The sequence below is a fragment of the Osmerus eperlanus genome, chromosome 10 (genome assembly GCF_963692335.1).
Source record: "Osmerus eperlanus chromosome 10, fOsmEpe2.1, whole genome shotgun sequence".
NCBI classification, from domain to species: domain Eukaryota; kingdom Metazoa; phylum Chordata; class Actinopteri; order Osmeriformes; family Osmeridae; genus Osmerus; species Osmerus eperlanus.
In genome coordinates, this window is record NC_085027.1 from 1,248,553 (window position 1) to 1,270,278 (window position 21,726).

General features: G+C 52.8%; 2 protein-coding genes across 2 annotated transcripts in view; one reads left to right on the plus strand and one right to left on the minus strand.

Annotated features, from left to right (window-relative positions):
- The window catches only part of LOC134028510 (apoptosis-associated speck-like protein containing a CARD), a 386,877-nt gene that overhangs the window by 277,011 nt on the left and 88,140 nt on the right, over nucleotides 1–21,726 (minus strand). The window lies entirely within an intron of this gene.
- kiaa1549lb (KIAA1549-like b) overlaps nucleotides 13,717–21,726 on the plus strand; it is a 35,903-nt gene continuing 27,893 nt past the window's right edge. The window contains exons 1-4 of the mRNA XM_062471876.1: nucleotides 13,717–14,241; nucleotides 14,637–14,752; nucleotides 19,588–19,807; nucleotides 20,128–20,353. Of these exons, the coding sequence (XP_062327860.1) occupies nucleotides 13,755–14,241; nucleotides 14,637–14,752; nucleotides 19,588–19,807; nucleotides 20,128–20,353 (1,049 nt within the window). The 5' untranslated portion in view covers nucleotides 13,717–13,754. The remainder of the gene's footprint in view (nucleotides 14,242–14,636; nucleotides 14,753–19,587; nucleotides 19,808–20,127; nucleotides 20,354–21,726) is intronic.

Below are 21,726 nucleotides of genomic sequence, written 5' to 3' on the forward strand. Positions count from 1 at the left end.
GCGCCGCACAGCTCCGCACAGCAACACACAGCACCACACAGCAACACACAGCGCCACACAGCAACACACAGCTCCGCACAGCACCACACAGCTCCACACAGCGCCACACAGCAACACACAGCTCCACACAGCAACACACAGCTCCGCACAGTTCCACACAGCAACACACAGCTCCACATAGCGCCACACAGCGCCACACAGCAACACACAGCTCCGCACAGCACCACACAGCTCCACACAGCGCCACACAGCAACACACAGCTCCGCACAGCACCACACAGCTCCACACAGCAACACACAGCTCCACACAGCTCCACACAGCAACACACAGCTCCGCACAGCTCCACACAGCAACATACTGCTCCACACAGCAACACACAGCTCCGCACAGCACCACACAGCAACACACAGCTCCACACAGCGCCACACAGCTCCGCACAGCTCCACACAGCGCCACACAGCTCCACACAGCAACACACAGCTCCGCACAGTTCCACACAGCAACACACAGCTCCACATAGCGCCACACAGCTCCACACAGCGCCACACAGCAACACACAGCTCCGCACCACACAGCTCCACACAGTGCCACACAGCAACACACAGCTCCGCACAGCACCACACAGCTCCACACAGCACCACACAGCAACACACAGCTCCGCACAGCACCACACAGCTCCACACAGAAACACACAGCTCCACACAGCGCCACATAGCTCCACACAGCGCCACACAGCAACACACAGCTCCGCACAGCACCACACAGCACCGCACAGCAACACACAGCGCCACACAGCTCCACACAGCAACACACAGCTCCACACAGCAACACACAGCTCCACACAGCAACACACAGCAACACACAGTTCCACACAGCTCCGCACAGCGCCGCACAGCTCCGCACAGCACCACACAGCAACACACAGCTCCACACAGCGCCACACAGCGCCACACAGCTCCGCACAGCTCCACACAGCAACACACAGCTCTGCACAGCTCCACACAGCAACACACAGCTCCACACAGCTCCACACAGCACCACACAGCAACACACAGCTCCGCACAGCACCACACAGCAACACACAGCTCCACACAGCGCCACACAGCGCCACACAGCTCCACACAGCAACACACAGCTCCGCACAGTTCCACACAGCAACACACAGCTCCACATAGCGCCACACAGCGCCACACAGCAACACACAGCTCCGCACAGCACCACACAGCTCCACACAGCGCCACACAGCAACACACAGCTCCGCACAGCACCACACAGCTCCACACAGCAACACACAGCTCCACACAGCTCCACACAGCAACACACAGCTCCGCACAGCTCCACACAGCAACATACTGCTCCACACAGCAACACACAGCTCCGCACAGCACCACACAGCAACACACAGCTCCACACAGCGCCACACAGCTCCGCACAGCTCCACACAGCGCCACACAGCTCCACACAGCAACACACAGCTCCGCACAGTTCCACACAGCAACACACAGCTCCACATAGCGCCACACAGCTCCACACAGCGCCACACAGCAACACACAGCTCCGCACCACACAGCTCCACACAGTGCCACACAGCAACACACAGCTCCGCACAGCACCACACAGCTCCACACAGCACCACACAGCAACACACAGCTCCGCACAGCAGCACACAGCTCCACACAGAAACACACAGCTCCACACAGCGCCACATAGCTCCACACAGCGCCACACAGCAACACACAGCTCCGCACAGCACCACACAGCACCGCACAGCAACACACAGCGCCACACAGCTCTGCACAGCTCCACACAGCAACACACAGCTCCGCACAGCACCACACAGCTCCACACAGCAACACACAGCGCCACACAGCTCCACACAGCAACACACAGCTCCGCACAGCACCACACAGCAACACACAGCTCCACACAGCGCCACACAGCTCCGCACAGCTCCACACAGCAACACACAGGGCCGCACAGCACCACACAGCACCGCACAGCACCACACAGCACCACACAGCTCCGCACAGCAACACACAGCGCCACACAGCACCTCACAGCAACACACAGCGCCACACAGCGCGTTGTCTATCATCACTTGACTTCACCTCAATCTGCTGCTGTGCTTCAGGCACTATTTGTACTTGGATTTTTAAAAGTGCTAAATGAAGAATAACTTAAAACAAAAAATATATTTTTTTGTCTTGATGAATTCGATAAAAACCGGCAAGAAGGAATTTCCAGCTCATGACCCTGGTGAAACTCTTCTCCCAAGGAAAACGTTTCAGTCTTTCTGAGTGATTATCACAGGAGGTTGGTGGATGAATGAGCAGTTTAAGGCTGGTAGCTCATGCTGGTGAACATTCGATGTTAGAGAAAGACACACACACACATACATACATACATACATACTCACACACACACACAAACTTGCATGTGGATGAATTGTGTCCCTGGGAGCAACAGGGGTCATGACCTTCAGATGTGAAAACACAACCTCGTCATGACCTTCAGATGTGAAAACACAACCTCGTCATGACCTTCACATATGACGGCACAACACATGCTGAGCTTGGAACCTCAACCTCTTCACAGTATCCCTCTATCTCACCCCTCCACCCCCCCCTCCTTCCATCCCCCCCTCCCTCCATCCCCCCCCCCTCCATCCCCCCTCCCATCTTCCCTACATCCCTCAAACCATCCCTTTATTCATGTTCTGTTCCAGTATTGAAGCTGCTCCTTCATTAGCATGCTGCCATCTCTCTGTTTACTCTGGAAGAACATCCCTCTTCTCCTCTCAGGAAGGAAGCTCATTCTGACACTCATTATTCTCCTGTAGTAATTATGCAAAGTTAAGCAGTCGATTGTGTAAGGCATCTATGTTTCACTCAGTACCTGACTGACTGACAGACAACATGTTGTTATATCTATTCCACCTGTGTGTATGTGTGTGTGTGTGTGTGAGAGTGTGTGTATGTCTATGTGTGTAGGTGTGGTGTGTGTGTTTGTTAACAAGTCTGCGTTTGTGTGTGCCTGCAATCGCACGCTAATAGCTTACTTGTCTTAGCTGTGTATATTGTTTCATGATTTGAACACGATCTTCACAGACTTTTAAATCATTGCGAGACCCTAGCGTGTTTTACTAAATAGCTTTTAGAAAGTTTCAGTTTATTTTCACGGCTGTGAGCAGGGTCCAATAGAAGCCCAGGAGTGTGGAAGCTCGTTCCCCACAGCGGGAACTTAACCCCCTAGTCAGCACTGAGGAACAAGCAATGCTTGAAGGACTTTTTTGGATCAATTGTGAACAATTACAGGACAGCATTTAACAAGAGTGGCTTAACGCCATTTTTTTATCACCCCTGTAACGAGGTGTAAGTGGAATTAAGGGAGGGAATCACTTAGCTTCAGGGGAATCATTTAGCTTGAGGAGTTGAACGTTTCTCTGGAGACACAGCAGGGAGCTGCAGTGATGTGGCACTGCTCCCCACCCATCTCTGGTGTTTTTGTGGGAGGAACTGAAATATGGATCTCTTTAAGTTGGCAGTGGGCCCCTAAACCTTTGTGTTTAACCGTGGGGCATGGGGCAGTTTGATTTTACTGAGTGGGCAGCACTGTGTGCTTCATTTGCTGCATTTGCATACAGTGGTAGGGCTCATAAATCAATGAGTTTGTTTGGCAGCCGTTCCTCACTAGAGGCCGGCTGGGAGGTGTGGGAGAGGGGGGGAGAGACACAGCAAATGCCCCCAAACCACCCCCCTCCTCCCCCCCTCCCCCTGCCTCCCCTTCCATCTGAGACCAGGAGCTTCTGTCGAGACAACGAGCCAAGCTGGAAGCATGTGTGATGCCACAAGGAAAGGAGCCAGGCAGAGGAACATAGGGAGAGAGAGAGAGGGAGAGAGAGAGAGAGAGAGAGAGAGAGAGAGAGAGAGAGAGAGAGAGAGAGAGAGAGAGAGGGAGAGAGGGAGAGAGGGAGAGAGGGAGAGAGGGAGAGAGGGAGAGAGGGAGAGAGGAGAGAGGGAGAGAGGGAGAGAGGGAGGGGGGAGGGGGAGGGGAGGGGGAGGGGGAGGGGGAGGGGGAGGGGGTACCAGAAAGTGAGAGAGACAGAGCTTAGATTCTGTCAGATTCTGTCTGCCAGTGTTTGACAGCCAGATATCTGTGGAGGATTTGTCCTGTTCATCCCCTCCTCCAGTGTTTAGTTGATCTGTGGATGCCAGCCTGATGCCCATTACATCACTGAACATGTCAATAACAGGGATGAAGTCTTCATAGAAAGTGTCATTACATGTTTGGCAAAACGTTGTTGTGTTACAGAGAGAGTGAGATGTTGGTAGATATGATGATCCAGATCACACTGGCCAGCTAACACAGTACAGATGGTACACAACACAACACAGTGCCGATGGTACACAACACAATACAGTGCAGATGGTACACAACACAGTGCCGATGGTACACAACACAACACAACACAGTGCAGATGGTACACAACACAACACAGTGCCGATGGTACACAACACAACACAGTGCAGATGGTACACAACACAACACAGTGCAGATGGTACACAACACAACACAGTGCCGATGGTACACAACACAACACAACACAGTGCAGATGGTACACAACACAACACCACACAGATGGTACAACAACACAACACAACACGGATGGTACACAACACAACCCAACACAGATGGTACACAACACAACACGGATGGTACACAACACAACCCAACACAGATGGTACACAACACAACACGGATGGTACACAACACAACACAACACGGATGGTACACAACACAACCCAACACAGATGGTACACAACACAACCCAACACAGATGGTACACAACACAACACGGATGGTACACAACACAACCCAACACAGATGGTACACAACACAACACGGATGGTACACAACACAACACAACACGGATGGTACACAACACAACCCAACACAGATGGTACACAACACAGTAGTCCTGTAAGAATGTGTACTTTAGTCTACTAAGATATACACTCCCCTGAATGTGTTAGCTGCTCCTGGCATTCTCTAATCCCTGCTCTCCTCTCTCTGTCCCCCCCAACACACATCCCTTGTGGTGTGGGGGGTTTGAGTTGTCAGCACCTGCCTGGTCGTCGGTCAGCCAACGCTGGACCTGGTCGCGAGTCTCCCGGTCCTGTCCTACATCTATAAAGTTGAATAATGGATTTTGGTGTTTTAAAAACCCATCGACGCTGTATGACTATGTTTAGCCAGTGTTCTGCTCCTCTCTCTCACCAACCGTCTCTGGAGGAGGGGATCCCTCTCTGAATTGCTCCTCCCAAGGTTTCTTCCATTTTTTTCTCCTGTTTTTTGGGAGTTTTTCCTTGTCTTCCTTGAGGGTTTAGGTTGGTTGAGGGGCAGTTCTATGGGCATATGTGAAGCCCTCTGTGACATGCTTGCGTGTAAAAAGGGCTATACAAATAAATTTGATTTGATTTGAATGAATGAATGAGTGAGTGAGTAGATTAATGAATTACTGAATTAATGAATTCATGAATAAATGCATGAATGAATTAGTGAATGAATGCATGAATTAGTGAATGAATGCCTGAATGTGTGAATGACTGAATGAATGTGTGAATGCATGAATGAGTGATTGAATTAATTGGTGAATGCATGCATGAATGAATGCATGAATGAATGAGTGAATGCATGCATGAGTGAGTGAATACATGAACTGCTCCAGAAGGAGAGATGGATCTCTCCTCTCAGTGGGTGGAGCTATGCAGACCAGCAGTGCTGATTGTCCAATGGGCTTGGCTGCTCTTCAGGCGGGGGGTGTGGCTTGCAGCAGCTTCTCCGGCTGAGGTGTTGATGTCGCCACGGTTACTGTGTTCCTTGTGTGACATCCTGTGGTGTGACAACATGGAAGCCAGCAGGTGACAACAGGACAATGAGTCTGTTGGCAACAACGTCAGATGGGTAGAGCTTAGTGGTAGAGCAATTGACTGCAGATTCAGTGGTTGTAGGTTCAAATCCCCCCTGTACATTGCTTTGGATAAAGGTGTGTGCTGTGTGACCACAGTAGTGTGATCACTACAGGACCACACGGTCAGTGTGGTGAACATGAACTGCACGGTCAGTGTGGTGAACCCGCTCTGAGCCCGCTCTGAGCCCGCTCTGAGCCCGCTCTGAGCCCGCTCTGAGCCCGCTCTGCTCTGGGGCAGAGCCCGCTCTGAGCCCGCTCTGAGCCCGGTCTGCTCTGGGGCAGAGCCCGCTCTGAGCCCGGTCTGTTCTGGGGCAGAGCCCGCTCTGAGCCCGGTCTGCTCTGGGGCAGAGCCCGCTCAGAGCCCGCTCTGCTCTGGGGAAGAGCCCGCTCTGAACCCACTCTGCTCTGGGGCAGCAGCAGCTCAGCCCAGATAGGGGGACAGGTCATTCAGCATGCAGAGCTGTGCTGTTGAAGCGCATTATGCTGAATTCCACACAGTGCAACTTTCCCTCCTTTCAACTAATTAGTCTGACTGAGACTATTGTCACATGGCAGCTGGCTAAGACAGGAAGCCAGTATCCAGCCTTGTCTCTATCCAGCCTCGTCTCTATCCAGCCTTGTCTCTATCCAGCCTTGTCTCTATCCAGCCTCGTCTCTATCCAGCCTCGTCTCTATCCAGCCTCGTCTCTATCCAGCCTCGTCTCTATCCAGCCTCGTCTCTATCCAGCCTCTGACTCCCAGAGATTTCTGAGCTTTTGTTGTTTATCTTCATGTAATTTTCTGGTCTTGGCTTTTATGTTTTTTTGTGTGTCATTTGAACTCTTTTACTCTAACTCACCTTAAACTCCCCTCCTCCTCTCCTCCTCTCCTCCTCCTCTCCTCCTCTCCTCCTCTCCTCCCCTCCTCCCCTCCTCTCCTCCTCCTCCCCTCCTCTCCTCCTCCCCTCCTCCCCTCCTCCTCTCCTCCCCTCCTCCCCTCCTCTCCTCCTCCCCTCCTCCCCTCCTCCCCTCCTCTCCTCCTCCCCTCCTCTCCTCCTCTCCTCCTCCCCTCCTCCCCTCCTCCCCTTCTCCCCTCCTCCTCTCCTCCTCCCCTCCTCTCCTCCTCCCCTCCTCTCCTCCCCTCCTCTCCTCCCCTCCCCTCCTCCCATCCCCTCCTCCCCTCGCCTCCTCCCCTCCCCCCTCCTCCTCCCCTCCCCTCCTCCTCCCCTGTCCCCTCTCAGTCCCATATGTTGTCCTCTCAGAGCAGGTGGTGAACTGCAGGTGGATGAGTCACCTCGGCCCATCACGGCCCCCATCCTGCACACCTTCTCACGTTGCTATGGGGACGCCCAGTGGGGGGTGGGGGGGGGGGGCGGACAGTACAGGAAGTCCTCTCTGATCTCACTGAATTAAAGTCTTCAATAAGAGTGTGTGTAAGTTACACCGAGTATGTTACTGAGCTCTGTTACTATATCTGGGAACTATATGTCCTTTATTTGTGACAAACTGATGAAAGGTTAGATTGATAAAGCAGCAAATCCACTATTGAAGCTTTTAACTTATCTCTTCAGATAAGCAATTACTTCTCATGAGTGAGGTACAACAAAAGCTATTTTTGAAGCAATTGCGTTTTTGCTTTTTAATGGTTTACCCGGCCTTGTTCCCAGCCTTAACATAGAGCACACATGAGTTTTTCTCCAACCCAATTACCAGGAGAAAATGTGAAATAGCTGCTGTTGACATTAAAGGAGGGTAGAGAACAAGTGGGCCTGCCTCCATGTTATCATTCCCCTCAGTATATGGATGCTTATGATATCCCATTACAGTTTCCATTAAACGCTGGGCAAATATGGGAGAAATAACTCATTTCCACATGACTTTTCTTTGATGAATAGACTGTCTGGGGAAGCCAAGCCAAGCCAAGGGGTTATGGGGGGTGTAATTGAGAGCCCAGAATGCCGCTATGCTAGTCAGGTTCTGTGGTTGTTTGAGGTTTTGCAGGAGGCTAGAAGGTTAGTATTGTCTGTGCGAAAGCTGGTCCAGAGGTATTGCATTGCATCAAACTCCTATCTTGAAATTAGGCCACAAAAAGCTAAGCCATTAATGCATGATTCTTAACTGGAAGTCTCTGTCTCCTGTGCTCTCTAGGGCCTGTGTGTGTGTGTGTGTGTGTGTGTCAGAGTGTCTGTGTGTGTGTGTGGCAGAGAGGCAGGATATGTGACAGGCTTGCAAATCTGTATAAATGAATAAAAGCAGCTGTGATGGATGTGAGAATGACGTGCTGAGAATGAAGAGGAGAGAGGAGGTAAGGAGAGAGGAGGGGAGGGGAGAGAAAAGAGGAGAGGTGAGGAGAGGCGAGGGGAGGGGAGAGGGAAAAATAGAGTGGCTGGGGGGAGATGGAGAGAGGAGAAGAGAGGGAAGGGGAGGAGAGGATAGAGGAGAGAACATAAGAGATGAGTTAAAGAGGAGAGGTGGAGAGGGGAGGAGAGGTAAACTCTCTCCCTCTCTTTCTTTCTTTCTCTCTCTCTCATTTTCTCTTTCTGCCTGTCCTGCTCTTTCTCTTCACCTCCCCACCCCCCCCCCCCTCTCTCTCTCTCTCTCCCTGTCTTTTCTGTCCCCTTGTTCTCTGTCAAGGTGATCTTTGTTTGCGAGGTCGTTCAGCGCTGAAGCATCAATCTTTAAATGCTTGTTAGATGTCGTCTTTCTTCTATCCTGCATAACTAGTGCATGTTGTTGTGGTTTCTGAAAGACTTCTGTTTAACATTAAAGAATGGCTCCTGTTTTATATATTTATTGTGGGTCTGAAAGGAATCTTGCCATTTGTATATGAACGTATGTTTGCTACTTTAGACGTGTGCTGTGCAAGTTAAGCGTGCTACTGTTTAACTCCAACGTTTTCATCTTGACTTAATGCGAGCCATTCAGCAATAAGATGTGTTCTTGAGGCTGGGGGGCCATTGTCAACCTCTCCTTTCAGATGATGAAAAGATGTATGCGTTCCTGCTGACTTCTGGAGAACCAGGTCCATGATTGAAGTTTTCTCTTCAAAGAACTCATTTCTGAAAAGCCCAGCCAACATGACAGAAAAAAACTGTATTTGAATGAATTTTCTCGAAATTGAATTTTTTGATTGGCTTTCCCTCTGCGAGAAAGTCAGCATTAACCATTGGTCTCCCTCTGGTCTGTTTCAGATGAAACCCCCTTCGATGCCTCTGGCTCCTCCTCTCCATCTCCAGTCTCCGCCCACCCCACCCACCCATTGGCCGGTCAGTCGCTGGAGGAGGAGGGTCCTCTCTCAGCTGCCCAATCGCGTGGCAGGGTTGCCCCTGAGAGGGCGGGGATTAGAGGCCAGCCGGCGTTCTCATCTTTCATCAGCCGCCTGGCGGGCGACGCAAACCAGCCGCTCGGCCTCGCCCAATCACGGGCCTCGACCACTATCACCCGGGACAACCAGACCAGCCAATGGCCTTCAGATGCTCCCAGCCAGGGCAGGGAGATGTGGCCTTCGTCCTCCTCTGCTTCCTCAGCGAGTCAGTCAAGAGGCAAGCTGACCACCAGCTCAGGTTTGGCTCTCATGCTTCATCACGACTCCTGGACCAGGTCATCTGCTTCACTCAGGAGTGGATACTGGAGGGCATCATCATCATCACCATCACCATCATCACCGTTATCATCACCATCATCACCATCACCGTTATCATCACCATCATCATCATCACCGTTATCATCACCATCATCACCATCACCGTTATCATCACCATCATCATCATCACCGTTATCATCACCATCATCACCATCACCGTTATCATCACCATCATCACCATCACCGTTATCATCACCATCATCATCATCATCACCGTTATCATCACCATCATCATCATCATCACCGTTATCATCATCATCACCATCATCATCACCTTCATCACCACCATCATCATCACCTTTAATATTTCCATTCTCTGTGTCACTGTCACCTCCATCCTCATCATCTGAGTCTATTGTAACAGCTGCTCCCCCTCCCCATAAGTCGCATCTGCCTGGTTCGGTCTCCTTACCTGGGTCAGACGTGTCATCAGCAGCCAGCCCAGACCCAAACTCAGCCCCGACATCTGGCAGAGCAAACTCCCCAGCAGCCTCCACCTCCAGGGCACCTGCTCCTCTATCCACACCCAGAAACACATCACCACATACCGGGCACTTTCTCCCCAGCACAGCCGTGGAGGTCAGCGCTAGAGACACCACAACACACAGGAGGAGCCTGGAGACTGTGTTGCCTCTCCTCTCTGATCCCAACCAGGCGGAAGCAGAGCCCATGACATCACTCGGAGTGATGTCAGAGACGCACAGGGCTGTGACAGGAAGTGACGCGTCATCTCCGGGAAGCGGCGGCCATTTTGTCTGGCCCGAAGCCATCCGCTCACACGGCGTAAGATGGAGTCTGTCCCCGGCGACGAGAACCGGGTCACCGCCTGGAGAGCGTTTCTCATCTCCCTCCAGCAGCTCACAGATCTTATCAGCCAGCCCGCCGTCTTCCGAGAGCGATGTGGCCCGGCCACCGAGCAGCTCTGAGCCCACACCCCTCTTGGGACAGTCACCGACAGCAGCAGTCCATGCCGGCACCAGAACTCCTGTCCAGGATGCCAGCGACCTGGGAGGGCCAGCAGGAGGCCCAGCCAGCACCTCACAGGCTGCCCGGCTCAGCAGCGACCTGGGAGGGCCAGCAGGAGGCCCAGCCAGCACCTCACAGGCTGCCCGGCTCAGCAGCGACCTGGGAGGGCCAGCAGGAGGCCCAGCCAGCACCTCACAGGCTGCCCGGCTCAGCAGCGACCTGGGAGGGCCAGCAGGAGGCCCAGCCAGCACCTCACAGGCTGCCCGGCTCAGCAGCGACCTGGGAGGGCCAGCAGGAGGCCCAGCCAGCACCTCACAGGCTGCCCGGCTCAGCAGCGACCTGGGAGGGCCAGCAGGAGGCCCAGCCAGCACCTCACAGGCTGCCCGGCTCAGCAGCGACCTGGGAGGGCCAGCAGGAGGCCCAGCCAGCACCTCACAGGCTGCCCGGCTCAGCAGCGACCTGGGAGGGCCAGCAGGAGGCCCAGCCAGCACCTCACAGGCTGCCCGGCTCAGCAGCGACCTGGTAGGGCCAGCAGGAGGCCCAGCCAGCACCTCACAGGCTGCCCGGCTCAGCAGCGACCTGGGAGGGCCAGCAGGAGGCCCAGCCAGCACCTCACAGGCTGCCCGGCTCAGCAGCGACCTGGGAGGGCCAGCAGGAGGCCCAGCCAGCACCTCACAGGCTGCCCGGCTCAGCAGCGACCTGGGAGGGCCAGCAGGAGGCCCAGCCAGCACCTCACAGGCTGCCCGGCTCAGCAGCGACCTGGGAGGGCCAGCAGGAGGCCCAGCCAGCACCTCACAGGCTGCCCGGCTCAGCTGGGAACTGTCAGTCAGCAGCTTCTCCTTGAGGTCCTTTCATGGAACAAAGGCGGGTTCGTCCGCAAACTTTCAAACGGGGTCTCCCAGGGGTGTAACTCATGGCAACACAGGGTTGAAATCAGAGCACCCCGTGACTCTGTCTTATGGCTCTGAGCTTAGTTGGATGTTAAGCTTTTCCTCCAGCACCTCTGTGTTGCCCCAAACCCCAGACCAGGCTGTGTTCAAGCCCCAACACCCCCCAACACAGAATCAAAACACCCCCTTCAGCTCTGACAGTCCCCCACCCATATCCAGCCGTCCTCTCCCACACACCCCCCCGGTGCTCTCAGAGACCCAGTCAGAGCCTCGGTCTGATGGCCTGTTCACCTCAGTCTCTCCCCAGCCTGTCCCAGTCCCTGCTGAGGGGTCCCCTGGAGGAGGACAGCCCGGGACATCCGTCCCAGCTCGGACATCCCTCAGTCCTGCTGGGGAAACAGGCCGCACAACTGACCCTGGTCCTCATACACACACAACTAAACACATCTTACACACACACACTGACCAGAGACCAGATACACACACAACTGACCTTGAGTACCACACACACCCTTCACAGCACACACACCCTTCACAGCACACACACCCTTCACAGCACACACACCCTTCAGAGCACACACACCCTTCAGAGCACACACACCCTTCACAGCACACACACCCTTCAGAGCACACACACCGTTCAGAGCACACATACCCTTCAGAGCACACACACCCTTCACAGCAGGCTCATCCCACCGTAGATGTTGCACTGGATGAACCTGCTCAGATTACACCCACACACACCCTAGCTGAGACGTCTACCAGTCAGCAAAACACTGAACAAACCCCACCTCCACCCCTGTCCTCCCTACAGAACATCACCGCCACCACGACAAGCACAAGTGCTAGCTTTTACAAAGTAACGCTGTCATCAGGGACCGTTCCTAGGAAGTTACCCTCCCCTCACGTCACCGTGGACGATTTAGCTTCCGAGGAGACAAGTTCTGGGTTGTCTGCTAATGCCACTCAGTTCACATTAACAACAGAGTCTGCTGGAAGTCAAGTTACCCTTCAAGAGGATGCGACAGGCCTGGGAAACAGCGAGAGCCACACGTCAGGTGTCACCCCAGTGGAGGAGATCCATCTCAGCCCGGTGGAGGAAAGGGATCTCAGCCCGGTGGAGGAGATCCATCCTAGCCCGTCACAGACAGAGTATACCAGCGGGAGCGAGCGTCTTTATTATTCCAACACAGATGAACAAACCAAGATACCTCTGAAAACGTCCCCTGGGAAAGATTCTGGAGAGGATATTGTTGTTTATAAGGATGCCGGGTTGACAGTGACACTGCATAGAAGTGATGAACAGACAAATCCTGAACAAAACGCATCTAAGGATTTTGAGATTGTATCTATCTCCTTGGGTACCAGAGCCCTAATCGAGGACCGAAACCTCAACCAACCAAACAGGTCCCTTTCACATCCATCTGGAGCCACTGAGACCGTCTTCTCTCCTGCGCATACAAAGTTATCTGATGGAACTGAGCCTACTGCACCCACATCTGTGTCCTGGTCCAGAGTGTCACCACAGCCAGGGAGTCTGGCCATGCCCCTGGCCCACCTGAGGTCTCCGGTGACCCACAGTCTCCCAATGATGTCCACTAACGAGACATGGAGCCCTTCAAGCAGCTCCACAACAGCAGGACCAAGGTCCATGTTAGATTTAGACTCTGCAGGTGCCTCTGGGACCGTGTCACCTCCTATCTCCGTCGTGTCTGGGCATCACGGCAAGTTTGTTACTGTGTCAGGAAGTGGCCAGGATGTTGGTGTCGCTGACTTCGATGCTAGCTCTGAAGTTACTGACTTGGCATCGTCACCATTATCATCACCATTATCATCACCATTATCATCACCACCATCATCCCCATCATCACCATTATCACCAGCATCCACCCAGTCCTCTTCCACCACCATCTGGTCCACTCCTACCCCAACCCAAACCATCTCACCTACGGAACATCCCGGTGCGACATCAGGGCCTGCATCCATCTCCTCCTCCTCTTTCCCAGCCCCCAACTCCTCCATCTCTTCTCCCTCTTCCTCTTTACCCTCTCCCTCTTCCTCCTCCTCCATCTCTCCCTCCCCATCTCTATTCTCATCTTCATCATCATCAACACCATCATCAACACCATCCTCCTCCTCATCAACAGGGTCACCCAGCGCCCTCACCTTCAGTGTTGAAAAGCCGCCATCATCCAGCCCCCTTGTGCTCCCTGACGTCTCATCCTCCTCCCCCTCATCCAACATGACCTCATCCGCCCCCTCCCTTCCACCACAAGTGAACGAATCGCCTGTTGTTGTTACAGAGATGGCGGCAGAGGACTTAACCCCTGGGACATCCAGAGAGATGGGGCCTACTTCCACCAAAGACAGCAACTCCAGCCTGATGCTAACCCCCTCCCACACAGGAACCCCCCCCTCCGCTCCCCTCCCAGCAGTCCACACGTCCCAGATCTCACCTTTGACCCCCAGTGATGACGACACAGCAGACCCCCTTCAGCTCACGACCGTGACCACCATGACGGTGGCTTCCACCACAACCCCACCCACCACGCTACCGACCACAACAACCACCCAGCCAACCTCCACCACCACCCAGCCAACCTCCACCACCCGGAAAACCACAACAACCACCACCCTGGCTCCAGTCACAAGGGGCACGGTCACTCCTCCGAGCCCCAGGACGAGCCCTCCTCGAGGGGCCACTGTCGGCCTGCTCTCCCCCTTCACCACCACCACCACGGAGCCTCCACCACGGCAGTGCAACATCACAGAGAGGATGTGGCTGAAAACTGGTGAGGCAGAGAGCACAGCCGATGTGTGGTTGTGTTCCCTACTTTTTAGGCTTTGTTTTTACACAGGAAATTACACATGTACCTACACATGTATCTACACGTGTACCTACACGTGTACCTACATGTGTACCTACATGTGTACCTACACGTGTACCTACACATGTACCTACACGTGTACCTACATGTGTACCTACACGTGTACCTACACATGTACCTACACCGTTCAAAGAAAAATGTAGAATAGAAATGTAACAATCCAGATGACTTGAACTTCCCTCATCTTACTAACCCGAGTCCTTCCATTCCTCTCTGTGTTTCTCTGTTACTCTCTCTCTGCCTCCTACTCTCTCTCTCCCCCCCAACCTCCCTCCCTCTCCCTCTCCCTCCCTCTCCAGTTGTGTCTATCCACGTCAGGAGGAACCGTCTGGACAGCATCCAGCGGCAGAACCTGCGTCGCGGGCTGAGCCAGGCGCTGCGAAGGGCCCTGAACGACACCACGGCCCAGGCCCAGGTCAGCACACCTCAGCCTGGACGCCAGGCTGCCGGGATAGCCCCTGCCCTGGACCCAGACTAGTCATCACCCAGGCTGGAGCACACTGAAGCATGCTTTAGTGTGTCTTCCAGCATACTCCATCATGCTGTAACATACCCTAGCACTACGGAAACCCTTCCTAGCAGTACACAAGTCGGGTTGTTGGGGTGACTGCAGTAGGGAAAGTGTGTGGTGCTGTTTGTTTGGTGATGTTTTCTGTTTGAGAGGACGAGAGATGTGAAGGCTTGACACTGCGGATCACAGGGATGCTATTCTGGTTCAGTGTGGGGGAAGAACGGTACAGCTAGCATTAGAACAACAACTCCACTGTAGAAAGGTTCGGCAATTCTGTGACCTGCAAGTAGATGACTTAACGAGACAAGACTATTTTCAGTAGTCTTTATAACAGTTTCATGCCATCAAGTACGTCAAGTAAAACATTCAAATAGACTTTGATAGACTCTATCATTTATAAGTCTAAATAACTTTAATTTTACAAGTTCACTGAAAGCAATTGTTTTGTTTTTAGATTCACAAGAAGTTAGACTCGCTACTTGAGTAATGCATGTAGTTTGTCTTTTACCCTAATATGCTCTGCCAAGGTATAGCTTTGGTTTGAAATTTGGCGTTTCTATCACGCTAAATGCTAACACTACCCCCTGCTCCGCTGCTAATTACCGCTGGGGGCGTTTCGACGGTCTCTTGACATTACCAGAGAAGAGACCCTGCAGGCCAGCACTAAACCCCCCGTCCAAGTGCATACAGACTGGCTACTTCAGCCCAGTGTGTGGGGCTGGAGGATGGTGTACACCCCAGTGTGTGGGGCTGGAGGATGGTGTACACCTCAGTGTGTGGGGCTGGAGGATGGTGTACACCTCAGTGTGTGGGGCTGGAGGATGGTGTACACCCCAGTGTGTGGGGCTGGAGGATGGTGTACACCTCAGTGTGTGGGGCTGGAGGATGGTGTTCACCCCAGTGTGTGGGGCTGGAGGATGGTGTTCACCCCAGTATGTGAGGCTGGAGGATGCTGACTTGTGCTAGGCACACATCCTCTGGAGAGGGAAAGACTGCAGCACAGAGATCCTAATGTAGGCTAGAGTAGAACAGAGGCAAGGATGGCTTTAGTAGGCGAGCATTTGATTGCAGGTCAAGAGATTGTAGGTTCAAACCCGCCTCCCCCAACTCTGTATGTCACTTTGGAAAAAAGCATCTGCTAAATGAAATTATTATTATTGTTATTAAGAGCCTGACCCCATGGCACAGACGTAGAGTTCCTGTTTGCATATCAAGTGGCTGTCAGTTCAAATCCCCCAAATAAATAGCTTTGGATGAAAGTGCCTGTTAAATGTATATATTACTTAGAGGTTACTCCTTATGTAGACTAGTCTGAAGAACCAGATGTGTAGACTGGAGAGAGAGAGGGACTAATATAGAAATTAGGTTGACAGAATCTGTCTCCAGAGTTTCTCCAGAGCTTGTGGGTGATGTCACAGTTTAGAGAGTAAAACTAGCGACAGGAACAGGGAGATCCTTATCATCATTATGAACTAACCCATCTGAAATAATATCAAATACGTAATTGTAAAACTGTGTTGTTAAATCATGTCAAGAAAATGTAAATCTAAAATAGCGACTCGTTCGTCCACATTTGACACCTTTCAGTCCTAGTTGGTACAGTCCTAGTTGGTACAGTCCTAGTTGGTACAGTCCTAGTTGGTACAGTCCTAGTTGGTACAGTCCTAGTTGGTACAGTCCTAGTTGGTACAGTCCTACGGCTTGATGATGTCTGGCGCGGGAGGCGTGCGGCGCCCGTCCGGTTGGCCGCAGTGAGGGAGGGGTCAGGGTGTTGCAAGGTCGTAGACACTATCACAGATTGAAGCACAGAGTCGGTTGACACTTTTGATTGATTCTGACATTCAAAGTGTCGTTGATTTTACAAATGGAACTCAGCCGTCGCGAAATTAAATATTGGATGAAGAAGTGGTTGGCTGGTTGGACATCAAATAAAAATGTTCCTGGAAATCCAGTCCTCAGGTTTTTTTTGTTTTCTTTTTGATTAAAAATAAATAAAAAGACAGATAATCTGTTATGGGCACAACAGCGCCCTTACAGCCACAATAAACTGTCTGTGGATTAAACTGTCAGGGCTGCTCCTGCCAAACCCTTTCTCTTTCCCAATAAGCCTCTAATACTCAAGATGCACTATGTCTGCCAGCATGTCAGCAAAACCTTGGATGTTGAAACACAGACAGCCAATAAGATGGGGATTGTGTGTGTGTGTGAGAGAGAGATGGAGAGTGAAATAGAGAGAGTATTATAGGACATGTGTCAGCTTAGGACCACAGTGCAGAGCAGTGTTTAATATCACCATGAGTGCCAAGGAATCAAATATTTGGGGCGGTTGCCACAAAGCTTGACCTGCTCAAATGAAGGTTAAAATGTCCTGACAGTCTCTCTCCTCTCTCCTCTCTATCTTTCCTTCTCTGTCTCCTTTTCTCTAATCCTCCCTCCTTCTCTCTCTCTCCCCAGTTCTTTCTCTCCAATCCTCCCATCCTCTCCCTCTCTTTCTATATCCCTTTCTCCCTTCATCTCTTTCTTTCTCTCTCTGTCTCCCTCCCTCCCTCCCTCCCTACCTCTCTCTCTCTCCTCCTATCTGCCCCTCCCTCCACAAAACATGATAAGTGCAGCTCTGAAGACTAAATGAAAACTGAGCGAAGACTTCTCACCGATGGGGGAAAAAAAGTAATTTCTCTGAACACACAGAGACCCTTTGACTCGCTCCCAAGATGATCTTTCAGAGTTGAGATTGAGAGCAAGGGTGCGGTGGCACTTTACTGAAACACAATCCTTAAATGAGACATTCACCCAGCCAGGAGCTGAGGCAGGGCGGTTGAGGCAGGGCGGTGAGGCAGGGGGCGGTGAGGCAGGGCAGTGAGAGGCAGGGCGGTGAGGCTGAGAGACGGGCTCTCAGTCCCTAGAAACAAGGCCTGATTGTGAGGGGATATCTGTCGACTCACGGCTGCATTTAGGCTGTGTGTTCTCAGTGTGGAGGGCCCGTCAGAGAGGGAAGGCACTCTGGTGGTGACGATGGATGTGATTTGCACGCTGGGAACAGAGTTTCGCAGAGACCTCATCACTCACTGCTTCTCTCTCTCTCTCTCTCTCTCTCTCTCTCTCTCTCTCTCTCTCTCTCTCTCTCTCTCTCTCTCTCTCTCTCTCTCTCTCTCTCTCTCTCTCTCTCTCTCTGTCTCTCTCTCTCTCTCTCTCTCTCTCTGTCTCTCTGTCTCTCTGTCTCTCTCTCTCTCTCTCTCTCTCTCTCTCCCTATGTTCCCCTGCCTGGCTCCTTTCCTTGTGGCATCACACATGCTTCCAGCTTGGCTCGTTGTCTCGACAGAAGCTCCTGGTCTCAGATGGAAGGGGGAGGCAGGGGGGAGGGGGGGGGAGGAGGGGGGTGGTTTGGGGGCATTTGCTGTGTCCCTCCCTCCCTCCCTCTCTCCCCCCCCCTCTCCCACACCTCCCAGCCGGCCTCTAGTGAGGAACGGCTGCCAAACAAACTCATTGATTTATGAGCCCTACCACTGTATGCAAATGCAGCAAATGAAGCACACAGTGCTGCCCACTCAGTAAAATCAACTGCCCCATGCCCATGCCCATGCCCACGGTTAAACACAAAGGTTTAGGGGCCCACTGCCAACTTAAAGAGATCCATATTTCAGTTCCTCCCACAACAACACCAGAGATGGGTGGGGAGCAGTGCCACATCACTGCAGCTCCCTGCTGTGTCTCCAGAGAAACTCCTCAAGCTAAATGATTCCCCTGAAGCTAAGTGATTCCCTCCCTTAATTCCACTTACACCTCGTTACAGGGGTGATAAAAAATGGCGTTAAGCCACTCTTGTTAAATGCTGTAATTGTTCACAATTGATCCAAAAAAGTCCTTTAAGCATTGCTTGTTCCTCAGTGCTGACTAGGGGGTTAAGTTCCCGCTGTGGGGAACGAGCTTCCACACTCCTGGGCTTCTATTGGACCCTGCTCACAGCCGTGAAAATAAACTGAAACTTTCTAAAAGCTATTTAGTAAAACACGCTAGGGTCTCGCAATGATTTAAAAGTCGGTGAAGATCGTGTCTCTCAGCTCTCTCTCTCTCTCTCTCTCTCTCTCTCTCTCTCTCTCTCTCTCTCTCTCTCTCTCTCTCTCTCTCTCTCTCTCTCTGCCTCTCTCTCTCTCTCTCTCTGCCACTCTCTCTCTCTCTTTCTCTCTCTCTTTCTGTGCATAACTTTCTCTCTAGTTTTCTTTTTGTCCTTTTTTTCTGTAGTTTTTCCTAAATGTTCTCAAACTGTAATACGGATTTAGATTCTGACTTCAGGTCATTTAATTCTAAAACCTGATCATTGGCTAGGGGGATTAGATGAGTAATCATGGTCATGGGTCCTGTAAAGTCAAATCGAGTCTAATCCAATCCTAACCCATCTACCCCTGTCCCCTTTTGTCCCTAATTTTCCCTCCCTCCCTCCCTCCCTCCCTCCCTCCCTCCCTCCCTCCCTCCCCCTCCCCCTCCCCCCCCCCCCTCCCCCTCCCCCTCCCCCTCCCCCTCCCCCTCCCCCTCCCTCCCTCCCTCCCTCCCTCCCCCTCCCCCTCCCCCTCCCCCTCCCCCCCCCCTCCCCCTCCCCCTCCTCCTCCTCCTCCCCCTCCCCCTCCTCCCTCCCTCCCCCTCCCCCTCCCCCTCCCCCTCCCCCTCCCCCCCCCCTCCCCCTCCCCCTCCCCCTCCCCCTCCCCCCCCCCTCCCCCTCCCCCTCCCCCTCCCTCCCCCCCCAGCTGGAGACTGTCTTTGGCTCCCCCAACATGACGGTGGTGTATCACGTGATCGGGGCGGGCCTCGTCTACCACCCCTCCGTCGTCATGGAGGCGCTGGGGTCCTACGGCCGTGATAGGCTGATTGCTGACCTGCGCCAGTTCCTCCCCATGGTAACGGCACTGCCCAGCCCGGTGTCGCTATGGAGACCTGGTCCAGCCATGGGTCTTCTGCTCCAGACAGGTCAGCAGGATCCAACATGTAAACAACATGTAAACAACACGTAAACAACATGTAAACAACATGTAGGAGTGACACACAGTGTTTTAGATGTGATGGCAGATGGCATAGCAATCACATTTAAAATAGCATCGCATTTGAAACACTGCCATCACATTTAAAACACTGATGAGAGAAATGTGATGACAGTGAGTCTGTCTCATCAGAGAGGTTTTCTGTCATACAGTATTCTAGTGCGTTGTATTCCCCTGCTATGTGTTTTATTCAGACTTTATAGGTGTCCTGTTTGAATGTTCTGTACGATTCTCTGTTTGTCTCTAAAGTTCTGCGGTTCGTGGGCGCGGAGGATGACCCGCATTCGTGCCCGTTCTCCCAGATGATGGAACAGAGGCTGGAGAACGTGTTCTCCAAGGCCCAGGCCAAGGTTCTGGACGCCCACAAACAGACTCCCTGTCCAGGTATCCCCTCCTCTCCCTCCCAGCCCCTCAGGTATCCCTCCTCTCCCTCCCAGCCCCTCATTATCCTCTCCTCTCCCTCCCAGACCCTCAGGTATCCCCTCCTCTCCCTCCCAGACCCTCAGGTATCCCTCCTCTCCCTCCAGCCCTCAGGTATCCCCTCCTCTCCCTCCCAGACCCTCAGGTATCCCCTCCTCTCCCTCCAGACCCTCAGGTATCCCCTCCTCTCCCTCCCAGACCCTCAGGTATCCCCTCCTCTCCCTCCAGACCCTCAGGTATCCCCTCCTCTCCCTCCCAGACCCTCAGGTATCCCCTCCTCTCCTCCCAGCCCCTCAGGTATCCCCTCCTCTCCCTCCCAGACCCTCAGGTATCCCCTCCTCTCCCTCCCAGCCCCTCAGGTATCCCTCCTCTCCCTCCCAGACCCTCAGGTATCCTCTCCTCTCCTCTCCAGACCCTCAGGTATCCCCTCCTCTCCCTCCCAGACCCTCAGGTATCCCCTCCTCTCCCTCCCAGACCCTCAGGTATCCCCTCCTCTCCCTCCCAGACCCTCAGGTATCCCCTCCTCTCCCTCCCAGACCCTCAGGTATCCCCTCCTCTCCCTCCCAGACCCTCAGGCGGGGGACCCCAGCAGACGAGAGACGAGCATGCTGTGTGTGTGTGTGTGAGGATGGTGTGTGTGTGGAGGATGGTGTGTGTGTGAGGATGATGTGTGTGTGTGTGAGAGTGTGTGTGTGAGAGTGTAGAGGATATCAAGCAGTGCTCTCATCCACTGAAGCATTTCTTCCTAGTTGCTCCTGAGGTTGTAACAGTCTTCCTGTCTACCTCAGAGACCAGGTGACTCATCTTCTGAATCACAGCTAAATTACCTTGTTTTCTACCTCCATCCTAGCCATCCACACATCCCACAGCACCTTTTATCATCTTGTTTATGTTTAGAGGTACCCCCCAAACACCAATAACATATTTTAGTCTCTTCCACCTTAAGCTCGTACAAGGAAAGCTACAGATTGGAGGATCTTCTTGGCTGCATGAGTACTCGTATGGCTGCCGTTATGGTTTGCCTACACATGCTGTATCTATAAATCTGACCTCACAGGCCTTCACAAACAAAGCTCTTTAGTGTGAGCGTGCTAGGGAGGAGAGAGCAGGGTTTAAGCAGGGTTTAAGCAGGGTTTAAGCAGGGTTTAAGCAGGGTTTAAACAGGGTTTAAGCAGGGTTTAAGCAGGGTTTAAGCAGGGTTTAAGCAGGGTTTAAGCAGGGTTTAAACAGGGTTTAAGCAGGGTTTAAGCAGGGTTTAAGCAGGGTTTAAGCAGGGTTTAAACAGGGTTTAAGCAGGGTTTAAACAGGGTTTAAGCAGGGTTTAAGCAAGGGTTTAAGCAAGGTTTAAGCAGGGTTTCATTGGGGCAGAATAACGGTTTCTAAGAGCAGGGTCTGTCACCTGCTGCTTTTCATGATGGTGTTTGGAGG